Genomic DNA, 14,133 nt, shown 5'->3' with positions numbered 1-14,133 from the left:
CTACTATTGACCTCACCCCATTCCTAAGAGGTCTATATGGGGCGTGCATAAGAGCACAAATATGCCTACCGTTCCCTGTTCTATTGTTCCTCTTCATTATATCCAATTAATACAGTTATTACATACTTATGCTCATATATATGCTTAAATGTTATATAGTTATTTCATGTTAATGCTTATATACACTGTTATGACAAAAATAAATAAATAAAAAATAAATAAACAATCTTCTTTCTGTCTCTTTACTCTGCACCCGCAGAGGACTTGTGCCCTGCAGCTACTTGGAATTTCTCCAATTCAAAAAGATGCAGTTATTGCTCAAGCTTTCCTTTGGGGACACAATTAAATCCACTCCACTGGGCTATGCAAAAAAACTTGTAAAAGACAAGGCTTGAGGCATGAATCATAGAGAATATCTTGGGGGAAAGGGCTCTGAACCCTCTGCTTCAGTTGCCAAATTGTAGAAATTGCCTCTCTCTTGAATAAAGTTTATAAATTGGTTCATATGTAAAGGGAGAGATTAGCAACTACAGAAGCTTCATTCTCATTGCCTGGATTTCTTAACCTTTCTACTACCAGTATCCTTATATACTGAATACAGTATATATATATATATTTGAACAGTATTTTTGCTTTATGTGAAAAAAGATCAAGAACAAGTTGCTAGTTCTTAGGACTGCAGAATCAGCCGGTGCATTGCAGATATGCAGGAAAAAACTGGTGGCCATGTCAGTCCACAAAGCCGAAGAATGCTTAAAAGGAAAAAGTGTTTTCTTTTCACATTTTTCATGGTTTTTGTGGCAGAAACATCTGGCAGGCAACATTTTTTTTATATAATATATAATGATATAAAGGGGAGTGCTGTAAGAAATTGTTGGCAACTTGGAAAAAGCATGCGCCAGCAGAAATACAGTAGGATTATAGTTGTTATTTTAATTGCAACCGCTTTACATAATTTGCATCTGAAAGCAGCTCATTCATAAGCCACAAAATACATCAGTTCTTCAATCCACAGAGTAATACATTCATCCTTTACTGAAACTGTGTAAAACTAAAATGATACTATTGGTTTATCATCTGTGTGCATATGCATAGGAATTCTCATATAAAAATGTTTTGTTGTTTTGTTCTTTTTTCTTCCTCTCTCTTTTTTTTGTTGTTAAATAATGTCTCCCCAAATTGAAAAAATAACTGTAATTGTAATTAATACAAGAGGAAATTGCCAAGAAGTTTCTTCAGGAATCTTTCATTAAAATAATTAAATCATATAAGTACAATGTGCAAGCTTTCTCCAACATGGTGCCATCAAAGCATTTTGGACTATAACTCATATGAGTTAAAATTAGTTAAAATGACACCCAAAAAAGTGACTTACAACTGAGCCTCACCATTACAACCATTGCAGCATTGTCTAATTATCAAAATTCGGGCACTTGGCAAGCAGTAGGCATTTACTATGATTGCAGCTTCCCAGGATCATGTGATCACCATTTGTGATCTTCCTGAACAGCAAAGTCAATGGGGGAAATCAGATTCACTTAATGATTGTGAGATTCACTTAATAACTGAACTGATTTGCTTAATAACCATGACAAAAAAGGTGATAAAATCAGGCACAACTCACTTAGCTGTCTTGCTTAGCAAAGGAAACTCTGGTCCCAATTGTGGTTGTAAATTGAGAATTATCTGTACATCTATTTCACCACTGTATTCAGCTATCAATACACCTAATTAATTGTATTTTTCATCCTTTTAATCCTGATCCAAAAGTCTTTTAATTTACCTGATAAAACTCTTATGATCTGTTGGCAACTAAACTGATTTTTGACCAAAAGGTTACTTTGCTTTATATGCTAAAAAAGTATTCAATATAAAATTAAACAGAATCTATTTTCCAATGTTTAAACTTTAGACAAATGTTTCATGAAATCAAGAAATGCATATTTTCAGTTTTACAGTGTCAGGAATTGCTAAGGAAGTGTCCAAATACAATCAGAGACACTGAGACAAACTTGTCTTTTTATATAAATAAATATATTTAGCGTCTATATTTACAGAAGACAAGATAGTCAGGAACACACTAACATCATGAGGTAAATCATGAACAGCATACAAAGCACACAGAAGAAAAAGGCGGGAAAAAAGGGAACTCCCCCTTTACACCCCCAGCAACCAATCATAGTGTAGATTACCTCATGCAGGATCCCGCACTCTCCAGCCAATCATCTACAACTGTCTGTGCTGGTCCATTATAGACTTTACTGTTCCAGCTACTAAATTTAAATATCCTAACAAACAGTCATTGCAGTGAAAGTTTAAAGAATGTTTAAATAATGACAAGTTATTTTCTCAACCACAGGTTTTTTCTTCAACCTTTGAAAATCTAAATTGTAATCTGGATTTTGATACAAAAATATTTCGTATCATGAAACGTTCATTACAATGCAGCAAAAAGCACATGCGATTTCATACAAAAACTTAAATGGTCTTATAAAGATTAAACCTAATCAAGTTATTGTCTAATATGTAAACTTCCTTCATCCTGTTTTAAAAGAGCTTCAATAAAAACATGGTAGTCTTTGAGTGTAATTCCTTTCGCCTGTCCAGTTGAACAGCCACACTCAGAGCTTTCTGTTGGACAGTACTGGAGACTGTTTCTGACATCAAATTTCTCCTCTGAAGTAAAATCTCTTTCTCAGAGATCACAGAATTGCTGCCCTCGCTACTATTCATAATTTAATTACTACACCATAACATACTGTTTTTGTATGTCTTTCATGCTAAATAAATGTTGGTATACATCTTTGCCAAATATTCATGATACAAGCTTTAAATATCAAACATAAGCTGATAAATTAAAACAATGCACAAGATTACAAACATGTTTTTATTGAAGCTCTTTTAAAACTATATATAGACTACTACGGAAGGAGATTTATGGTAGTCTATATGAGATAGCAAAAAGTTAAAGTAAAGGGGCTCTTCCTGGGAGGATTTTCTTAAATTCATGGTAATTTTCAAGTTTCATTGCTAGAACTATTCTATATAGCTAGTATTTGGAAAGAAAACAAAAACATAATGTCTCTTTTTGGACTAGGTTTTGTTTTATTGTTTTAGAACCTAAAGTGGAAGAAATATTGAGAGATTTATGAGAAACAAATTTTGTTTGAGATGATTTGAAGAAGGGAGGAGGAGGAGGAATATATTAAGTTAGTCCTTGACTTATGTCCATTGCCAAGTGATACCAACAATCAATCAGACAGAATAGAGCTGGAAGGGACCTTGGAGGTTTTCTAGTCCAATCCGCTGCTCAAGCAGGAGACCCTATACCAGTCTGTTCTTAAAAACCGCCAATAATGAAACACTTACAACTTCCAAAGGCAACATCTGCCACTGGTTAATTGTCTACATAAGTGAGTCGTATCTGATTTTAAGACCTTTTTTACCATGGTTGTTAAGCAAATTTAGCTTCCCCTATTGACTTTACTTGTCAGAAGCCCCTTTGGTAAGCACAAATGATAATCATGTGGCTTGGAAGGCTACAACCATCATAAATACACATCAATTGTGAAGCACCTAAATTTTGACCACATGACCACGGACATGTGATAGTTGGACATGCTAGGACCAGTTGTAAGTCACTTTTTTCAGTGCCATCATAATTTTAACATTAAACAAATGGTCGTAAGTTAAGGATTACTGTGGTATAACTTAATGACAAATGAGCTAAATGCTTTCTTTCTTTTCAGAAGCTAATTGTTCTTATTTCAAATTCTTCACTACTGGCGAGAATGCCAACATCTTCCTAAGGACTACAAAAAAGGGTAAGTCCATTGCAGGCGTTCAGGTTGAAGTGTTGTGTGACAGGAAGGAAAGGAGCTACATGTGTCAGTCAACAGTTTCTGCATCCCATTCTTTTGAAACTAGAAAGCTTTTGGTTCATATGCTGATTCAAGACGATTTCAAGAGGGACTACCTGAATTGATGAGAGGGCTTCACCACAGTTGTCCTCAAACCCACCATTAAGGACAAAGCATCACATTTCTGCTGTTCTAAGGGGTTTCTCTTGTTGAATCAGCTGTTTATTATTCACTAATCATGTTGAATCATGCTGAATAGAGGGAGAAAGAGGGGGGCATTTCTCTGCCTTGAAAAGCATCCCTCTAAACCAGTGTTTCTCAGTCTAAGTAAATTTAAGATATATGGACTTCAATGCCCAGAATTCCCCAGCTAGCATGGGCTGATTGGGGATTTCTGGGTGTTGAAGTGCATACATCTTAAAGCTGCTGAGTGAGAAACCCTGCTTTAAACGATTGACACAATCCTAACCAGTTGCTCTAATGTGGATTGAACATGTAGTATTCTCCCCATTCAAACCAGAATTTGAGTATAAGCTAACATTTACATTTCCCAAGCCTGTGGTTGGAGACTGGATGAAAGTTGTCCAGATCAACTGTATCAAAGGATAGTCTCTTGAAGAAGAGGCACACCCGTACCTTTTTTCAAAGCCAGTGGAACCATCTCACTTCTCAAAGACACATTTATCCCTGCACATGCTCCATCCCCAGAGGTTTCAATCAACCAGGAAGAGTATTGATTTAATACACAGTTTGCCACACATACAACTCCAAGGACTATGTCCATTTTCTCAGGACTAACAGACTCAAACGTATCCCTGATAACATCATAAGACTGCTTCAGCCACCTATTCAGGACTTGTGTAGCTGAAGGCCAATAGCGAATCTAAGCAATGTTATTCACCAGATGAGTCAAATAGCACTGATAGGGGTTTTGTAGATGCTCCTGTACCTAGAAGGGTATAGATTGCCCTGCACAGGGCTATTGGCCAATATGTAGAAGAGAAGGATGGAGAAATAAACCTTTTTTGCCACCCTTATCACCACATAGTAGGCTCTAACAAAAGCTTTTATCTATGTCTAGTTAGATTCATTCTTAGTTTTCTCCCAGTCAAATCTAGGTGGCTTTTCTGTTGCTTTATCCTCTTTATCCACAAGCCACAACAGATATCTAGAGAGAATCTCAACAATCCAAGTCATGCTTGTCCCAAAGGTGCTTTTTTCAAAGCCAGTGGAACCATCTCACTTCTCAAAGACACATTTATCCCTGCACATGCTCCATCCCCAGAGGTTTCAATCAACCAGGAAGAGTATTGATTTAATACACAGTTTGCCACACATACAACTCCAAGGACTATGTCCATTTTCTCAGGACTAACAGACTCAAACGTATCCCTGATAACATCATAAGACTGCTTCAGCCACCTATTCAGGACTTGTGTAGCTGAAGGCCAATAGCGAATCTAAGCAATGTTATTCACCAGATGAGTCAAATAGCACTGATAGGGGTTTTGTAGATGCTCCTGTACCTAGAAGGGTATAGATTGCCCTGCACAGGGCTATTGGCCAATATGTAGAAGAGAAGGATGGAGAAATAAACCTTTTTTGCCACCCTTATCACCACATAGTAGGCTCTAACAAAAGCTTTTATCTATGTCTAGTTAGATTCATTCTTAGTTTTCTCCCAGTCAAATCTAGGTGGCTTTTCTGTTGCTTTATCCTCTTTATCCACAAGCCACAACAGATATCTAGAGAGAATCTCAACAATCCAAGTCATGCTTGTCCCAAAGGTGCTTTTTTCAAAAGGCAACTCCAGTTGGAAGTCCAGTTGCCTTTTGGGGAAAAAAGAAAGTGAAGAAAGTCCAGTTATCTTCTGGAAAAGCACCTTTGGAAAATGCCACAACATGCCAAAGGTCTGCATGCAAAGATTCTGCATACTTGCAATCCAACCTAAAATTTTATTTATTTGTTTGTATTTTGTATTTCTCAACTGCCAAGCTCCGTCAGAGATTTTACTGCCACACCTCATTCCAAATGGTGACTGAAGCATCAATGAAAATGTTAATTAAAATCTCAAGAAAAAACATAAGCCTCCCTGCTGAGGAAGGATTCTATGGAAAACTCCAAAGTGATAAGGGGCAGGTGGCAACATCCTGTTTATGTAGTCACTGCCTAAAGCAAAGGCCAGATCCAATTTGTGACACACACACCCCATTGGTCAGACCCATGATTTGCTGGGTTTGGCTTGTAGTTCTCATGATTGTGATAAGTTATGGCACACCTTCAAGTCTTTCTACATAAATACCCACTATCTATTTTAGTAGACTATCTTGGGGCTGGAGGCTAAAACATATTAAGAACAGTTGCAGGAATTGAGTTTATCTAGTCTGGTGAAAAGTAGGGGTGACATGATAGCAGTGTTCCAATATCTAAGGGGGTCAACCTAATCAAGAAGAGAAGGAATTTAGGACTAAGGAGAAATTTCCTGACAGGTAGAACAATTAATAAGTGGAAAGGCTTGACAGAAGTGGGTGCTCCATCACTGGAGGCCTTTAAGAAGAGACTGAATAGCCACTTGTCTGGAATGGTATAGGGTCTCCTGCTTGAGCAGAGGGTTGGATTAGAAAAAGTCAAAGGTCCCTTCCAACTCTGTTATTCTGTTCCCAGATTAAATTCTTAAACTATGCAACAACCCCTTTGGGGAATAAACATTTTTATGTTTTTCAGGTTCTGCAGCTCCTGCTTCCAACTTGGCTTCATCTAAATTTCTTGTTGCAGTCATCCTAAATGCCCTCCAGATGTGTTGGACTAAACCCATAATTCTTGGACTGTCATCCATGTTGACTGGGGACTATGGAAATAGAAGTCCAAATCATTTGGAAAGCATAAAAAAAGCAAAGGCCTAGATAATTACCACTAATCAGAAAATGAACTGGTGTTTAATGTTTGCAAAGATAAATTTGTTGATGCTCCTATGCACAAATGTATTAACACCTGGTAATCTTAAAGAGTGCAAGGGGGTTAAATTGTTAAATTGTGAATTTTTAACTGAGGATCTTTAATATTGTCCTCTGCCCAGAGTCACTGTGTATAAATTGGTTGGCTATATGCATTTGTTTAATAAATAAATAGCTCTCCTCACTATAGAAAACATTGAATTGATAATGGCACAGTCACAATTCAATAAGACAATTACAAATTATGTTGAAATCAATTTCTGCTACCTTTCATGGTTTAAATTTAAGAACTCCACCATCCAATAAATCTGGGCATTCTTTTAGACTTTATACTTTTGAAAAATCTCAAATAGTTAATCACTTCAGCTTTCCTTTAGGGCTGCAAGTGCAGCTTTCAATCAAAAAAGATCTTTAAATGATCATGAAAAATGCTCCCAGGGTACTATTCAAAAGATCTGAAATTACATTGAAGGTTGCTGGGACTGAGAAGAAATAGCTCTTCATCTTTTGGGGAATATGATTATATCCTCAAAAGTCGGATAGATATATAGATGATAGACAGGAGATAGATTAGATTAGAGGTGGGCAAGCAGACAGGCAAGCAGGCAGATCATGGGGGACGGGATAGCTCAATGATTAAAAATGTTGAGCTTGCCAGCTGGAAAGCTAACAGGCTGGGTTTGAGACCCAAGCCCTGTGTGACAGGGTGAGCTCCTGTTACTTTCACCAGCTCTTACTAACCTAGAAGTTTAAGAGCATGTAAATGCAAATAGATACATAAGTACCACTTCAGTGGGAAGGTAACAGTGTTCCATTCACCTTGGCATATAGATATGCTGGTCACATGACCATGGAAGTATCTTTGGACAATGTTGGCTCCCTTACCTAAGAAACAAAGATGGGTACCACCCCCAAGAGTCAAACATAACTAGACAGAGGAAATCTTTACCTAGATAGATAGATGTTAGATGGAGAGAGAGAGATAATGGATGGATGGATGGATGGATGGATGGATGGATGGATGGATGGATGGATAGATAGATAGATAGATAGATAGATAGATAGATAGATAGATAGATAGATAGATAAGTGGGTGGGTGGGTGGGTCAATTGGTGGAGAGAGAGAGGGAGGGAGAGGGAGAGAGAGGGAGGATAGAATGTATTTGCTGGTATGTGACCTGTGTCTCCACTGCTTTCTCTATTCCATTATCATTGGTATTAAGTGCCCATCTTTCTTTGCCATGCCCAGTGATTGCTCTGAGCATCATATTTATGTATGATGCTCATGCCAATGTATATTGTTCTAAAATGGCCTTCACCAGCTTGATATCTCCAATTACGCCTGGCTGTGGCCACGCTAACAAGAATTATGACTTGTTGGTCAACATGTAAAGAAAGAAGCAACTACTCTAGATCAGATCACATTAAGATGTGCGGACGTCAACTCCCAGACTTTTGCTAATTGAAATGTTTCTGTGACTTCATTTTGAAAGTGGCCAAGGTTGAGAAACATTGATCTAGATACTGATGATTTCTTGCTGGCCACATCAGAGGTAGGGCACAAGTTATCCTGCCAGTATGCCCCTATTTTCCTCTGTGAAATGTTGGGTGGAATGAAATGACTTTTTCTCCCCTGCTTGGTAACACTGCATAGAACTGAACATCACGGCAGCCGTTGTGTCCCTCCTCAGCATCACCTTGATGGCCATGGGATCCCTCTGTATCACAATGGCCCTGAGCAAAGGAGTCGAGTTCCTCCTGAAGCCAGCATCATGCTTCTTTATAATATCAGGTATGGATTCTGCAGAATCTTCTTTTCTGTCCTGAAATATGTGGGTTGGGAGGAATGGGAGATGTTCTTTTAACCATGATATTCCTTAAAACAGGGATGTCCAATCTTAATTTTCCTTAAAACAGGGGCGTCCATTCTTAATTATCCAATGATAATTTTAAGACCTGTGGACTCTCAGAGTTCCCCAGCAAGCGTGGCTGGCTGATAAATTCTGGGAGTTGAATTCCACATGTCTTAAAGTTGCCAAGGTTGGACATTCCTGCCTTAAAACATAAGGAGGCCACAGATCCACCTAAGGATAGATAAAAGGGGCCACACAATGCTCTTTATAAGTGGCCCAACTTAATTCAGTGTCCCTCGCTATACTGCTTGTTCGTGGCCTTGGTTCACAACAGGAAATATCTCAAGGATAATGTCCTACACCAGTGATTTTTCAAACTTGTCAACTTTAGGACTTAGGACTTCAACGTCCAGAATGTCTTGGGGAAATCTTGGAGATGAAGTCCACACATCTTAAAGATGCCACATTTGAAAAACATTGCCCCTTTTAGGCCCAAGGAATCAGGAGCATTCGTAAAGCTGCATCATGGAAGATTTATTCAAACATATAGACAAAAATCTGGTCAACTAATGATCAGCACTAAATTGGCATTAAATACGGATCAATGGAATTCTTGGGCGGGGGGGAGGCTGGGATTTCTTGTGACAATGCAAGGATCCTGAACTGATGACACATTTAACTCTGCTATCCAACTTCGCTCTTCTACATCTCTCTTTTGTTTCCCTTCCAGGACTGATGGTGTTGGTTACTTTGGAGATTTTCCGACAATCGGTACGGTGGCTGATCACCTCCAATGACACCATCCCACTAGAATATGAGTATTCCTGGTCTGTGGCTTGTGCAGTGTCTGCAGGGGCAATTCTGATATTTGGGGGAGCCTGCTTCATCTTATTGTCTATCCCAGATTTGTCCAAAAAGCCTTGGGAATATTGCATCAGAAAGAGAAGCACCAGTGACCATACTTCTTAATGTTGGAGGAAAAATTAAAATCTCTCTAACTTTCATTCTGCAACCTTTTACACAGAGAGGTGGAAAGAATCAATCTTCCCTATTCTACCCCCTGCCCTATTTCCCAAGTTTCTGGACACACTTTTCTTCCCTATTTTGTGACTTGTAAATAGAACCAGTTGTGCTTGGCTTGTCTTGTTTTAATTTGGGGTGGGGGAGCAAGGGAGGGGGGACTGCAAAAAAAAAGGCTCCATTGATGAACAAGGGACAGCTGTGTTAGTGAACAGAGACACTAACAAATCGAGGGAGGATAAAGGCCTGTATTTAAAACCCAGTTTTTATAAATAGATATTTTTAGCTTAACAAGAGGACTTGTGTCTTGAAAGTCTTTTAAATTCACACCGAGGTCAGACAACAAAATCTTATGTCAATTTTCCACCTTAGCCAAGTTTCACCCGAAACAAAAATTACAATTCTTCTGTTGGAAAATTGAAAGAGCACGAAAAGAACAAAAGAATCTTGCAATTTGGCTTACATGTTTTACTTTTTTGCATACCCTACAGATTCACCCCAAATATGATCTGGTCCTTTGAGAATGAAAGGGAGACACCAAAATTACCAACCTAACTTTCCAAACCATGGATAAATTCTTAACCTACCATTTGGGTAATGTGAAAAGAATTCATAAGACTTTTGTTCAGATGAATTTCCATCCAGCATCCTGCCAGATTAACTAGCTAAAATCTACAACAGTGAAATCAATGGACAGGCAGAATTTTCAAAACTCATTTTTTTCTCCCCCCAATTAAGTATTATATATAAAAAATGTATCTCTTGAAACTTTTCCAGTGAATAATGCTTCTAGGAGCAGAGTCCAGCTGATTAAGCTAACATGAATTGCAGTTCTCTGCTCAGAGAAGGCACACACAGACAGTGTAGGGAAACCACTTATAGCAGGAACTTTCTTGATTTAAGAGTAACTTTTGAAGGGAAGTGGAGAGAAAGTTGCAAGCAGCTACAGGTTTACAACATGAATTTATATGTTGATGCCTAACCAGTATCCTTTGTCTGCTCTAGACACCATAGCCATTCTCCAGTGACAATGTTTATCTTCTTGATATGATGGTGGTTTAAAGCACTTGGAGGCAGTCATGTCAGCTGGGGAATTCTGGGAAGTTGAAATCGACACAGCTGAAAATTGCTGAAATTGAGAAAGACTGTTTTAAAACACCCATGACTACGATGTAGAAATGAGCCACTAAGAAATTTCTATTGGACTTTGCCATTTGTGATGATTTTCCTCAAAATCCACATATTGCCTTGGATTAACAGGGATTAATGCAACCATGAGTGTTGGAAAGGACTGCAAACCAAGTTGCTTTGATGAAGGAAGGCAGAGTTTTTCAGCCACACTGGCTGGGGAATTCTGGGAGTTGAAGTGCAGCCGTCTTAAAGTTACCAAGGTTGAGAAACACTGAAATAAGAAATAAAGACGCATGGATGATGTTTCTCTTCACTGCCTCAATTTGTTCCAAAGATAACCTCTGTTTTTATGGAGACAGAAAGGACCATTCCCATGTCTTTTACCTTGCCTTGCTTTGCTTTGCTGTATTTGGGGAATGGGAGAGAGGGTGACAAAATTATTTGGGGGAGGGCAGGAAATCATACCTTTTTATTTCCCAGAGCCCTGCTCTGTTTTTTGCAAAACTAATTAAATGTTTGAAGGACACCATAATAGTGGATGGTATTTGTGGTAAATCATACCCTGTTACAGATGGTGTAGAAAGCAGAATCAATAAGATGATTCTACAGAATAATTCAAGGGGATAGGTGGTTTTATAGAAATAATTTCTTTTTTCTTGAATTGCTAGACCAGATTTCATCAATCTTTAGTCAAAACTTGCCAAAACCAGAAAAAAATTCATTTTCCCAGATTTTTTTTACCATATATTGAAGTTCTTTGATGGGACAATATTAACTGTGAATTAATTTTGAACTATATTCTGGGGCACAACTAGAAGCCATTAAAGAGAAAGCCACTCAAGAAAGAGTGCAGAGAAGAGCAACAAAGATGATTAGGGGACTGGAGGATAAAACATATGAAGAACGGTTGCAGGAACTGGGTATGTCTAGTTTAACAAAAAGAAGGACTAGGGGAGACATGATAGCAGTGTTCCAATATCTCAGGGGCTGCCACAGAGAAGTGGGAGTAGGGCTGTTCTCCAGAGCACCTGAGGGTAGAACAAGAAGCAATGGGTGGAAACTGATCAAGGAAAGAAGCAACTTAGAACTAAGGAGAAATTTCCTGACAGTTAGAACAATTAATAAGTGGAACGACTTGCCTTCAGAAGTTGTGAATGCTCCAACACTGGAAATTTTTAAGAAAATGTTGGATAACCATCTGACTGAGATGGTGTAGGGTTTCCTGCCTGGGCAGGGGGTTGGACTAGAAGGCCTCCAAGGTCCCTTCCAACTCTGATGTTATGTTATGTTAAATATTCAGCTGCGGTCGGGTGTCTGCAAGATATGGTCAAAGAGAAGAACAGCAATGGTGCAATTTAAGCTCTGCTTTTTTTAAAAAAGTGAGAGGAATTTTAATCACAACATTGGACCAACATCTTGGCTTTGTTGTTATTATTTATCATCACACAGTCAGCCAGATATTTAGACTGGATTTGGCATCTTTATCTATCGAGTCCCTCCCAAGGGCAGATTTGAAGGTATTAAAGGTATCATCACAAGATATAAACTGCTCCATGTAAAGCTGCCTTTTGCAATTGACTGACGGCAATTTTATCAATGACGATGGTATTCAGGTGATATTATTATTATTATTATTATTATTATTATTATTATTATTATTATTATTATTATTATTATTATTATTATTATTTACCTAATATAACATGCTAGCATCCCTGCATACTTTCCATCGCATATTAATTTAGATGTAGTCTTTTAAAAGTCAGTTTTCAATCTATTCGTTGTATCTCCAAGTCATTATAAGACAATTTAAACCAATCTACGTGAAATATAATGCAAACAAGTTGTTTTAAGAGACTTTTCTTCATTATTTAGGGCTGAGGCCTAGAAAAAGCCCAGAGATTGGGGCATAAAAAGCAGAGGTCTGTAATCTTGTGAGATAACAGAAGAAGGGAAAAATGTCAAGGCACAAAATTACATCCAGGTTTTCTCCAGCTGGCCTTATGCAAGGTGCAAGGAGCTCAGCTTCTATTCCTCCTTGTCAGCATCTCAGTCCTGGGACAGGGCGTCCCACGGCAAGGGTCCTCCAGCAACGCTTACGACTCTCTCCTCAGTTATTCTCGTTCTGCTCTGGGCCTCTCCAGTTACATGCTGGGATGTAAACAGTGCCCTGGTCTCTTTTCTTGGTCTCTACAGAGTTTTGCATAGCAAGGAAACAACTTGTCACAAAAAGACAAGCTCAAAGTCCTGCTTCTAAGCAACCACCAGCTTTCTCTTTAACCTGGATTCCCCTACAAGGGGGGCTTGAATGGGCATTCTCCAAAAACAGTTTCCCCTTGCTTTTTAAGGATACAGCGATGTGAAATCATCCACCTTCTTATTCAGGCTTAAAGATACAATAATCTGGTCTGTGAACGACAATTTTTTTAAATTGTAGCTGTAAGGCTACTGCCTTGAAGCCAGAATAAACCAGTGGCTAAACAGTATTTCTTCCAGCTGGCTAAACAAGCAATGCCAAAATGGGTGCCCCTCTCCCCAGCCTGGCCTCACACCCAGTTATTTTTGCAGCAGAAAAGCAACAACAAGCATTTTTTTAAAAAGCAGGTCGCTATTTGTAAAGCTGCTCGAAAGCCCAATGCCAGGACATCGGAGCACAATGGCAGCTTAGCAGCTTTGGTGGTGGTGGGGGGAGGGAGGGAGGGAGAGAGGAAACCAAAGAGCGGGGGTGGGTGGGGACTGGCAGGAGTCCAAAGGAGCTCTGATGGTGCAAAAATGAAATTTTGCTCTTGGAGCTGCAGTGCAGCTGAGCTGAGGAGAATCAATTCAGCTGCTTCACATCCATGACGGTATGGGATTAAGGGGGTGTGGCGCCACGCTGGGAGCAGTGCCAGTGCTCAGTGTGAAACTAGAACAACACATCCAAACAATTAGAAACAGGGCTACTAATTTAGTGCAAATCCTTGTGCATTTGACCACAGCTTGACATGCAAAAATCAGGAAGCGAGGGAGATTAAAGTAGGGAGAAATGTATTGGTAGATTGATCAGTGGCTAAATAGCTTACTTAACAGCTTTCAGAGAGGCTGCTTTCTAGCTGATAAGTTTAATTTTGGATCACTGTGACTATCTGTTTTTTTCTACCAATTTGGCCCCACTTAAGATATAATCTGGATGTGAACAGGTTCTTTCTGCCAGATCTTCAAGACATTCCGTTCATCTCATATCTAACCCATACCTGAGACAGGTATCCTTAAGTCATCCTTAGCAGATTGGGAGTTAAAATAGCATTTCCCCCATCAAACAAGCCATAAGCTATA

General features: G+C 38.8%; 1 protein-coding gene across 1 annotated transcript in view; it reads left to right on the top strand.

Annotated features, from left to right (window-relative positions):
- CACNG6 (calcium voltage-gated channel auxiliary subunit gamma 6) overlaps positions 1-13,474 on the top strand; it is a 42,358-nt gene extending 28,884 nt beyond the window's left edge. The window contains exons 2-4 of the mRNA XM_058180107.1: positions 3,750-3,824; positions 8,469-8,606; positions 9,398-13,474. Of these exons, the coding sequence (XP_058036090.1) occupies positions 3,750-3,824; positions 8,469-8,606; positions 9,398-9,636 (452 nt within the window). The 3' untranslated portion in view covers positions 9,637-13,474. The remainder of the gene's footprint in view (positions 1-3,749; positions 3,825-8,468; positions 8,607-9,397) is intronic.
- The last annotated feature ends 659 nt before the right edge of the window (positions 13,475-14,133 follow it).

Source organism: Ahaetulla prasina, chromosome 4 (assembly GCF_028640845.1).
Source record: "Ahaetulla prasina isolate Xishuangbanna chromosome 4, ASM2864084v1, whole genome shotgun sequence".
Lineage (NCBI taxonomy): Eukaryota > Metazoa > Chordata > Lepidosauria > Squamata > Colubridae > Ahaetulla > Ahaetulla prasina.
The sequence above is the reverse complement of the archived record's forward strand: the minus strand, read 5'-3'. Positions and strand labels throughout refer to the sequence as shown.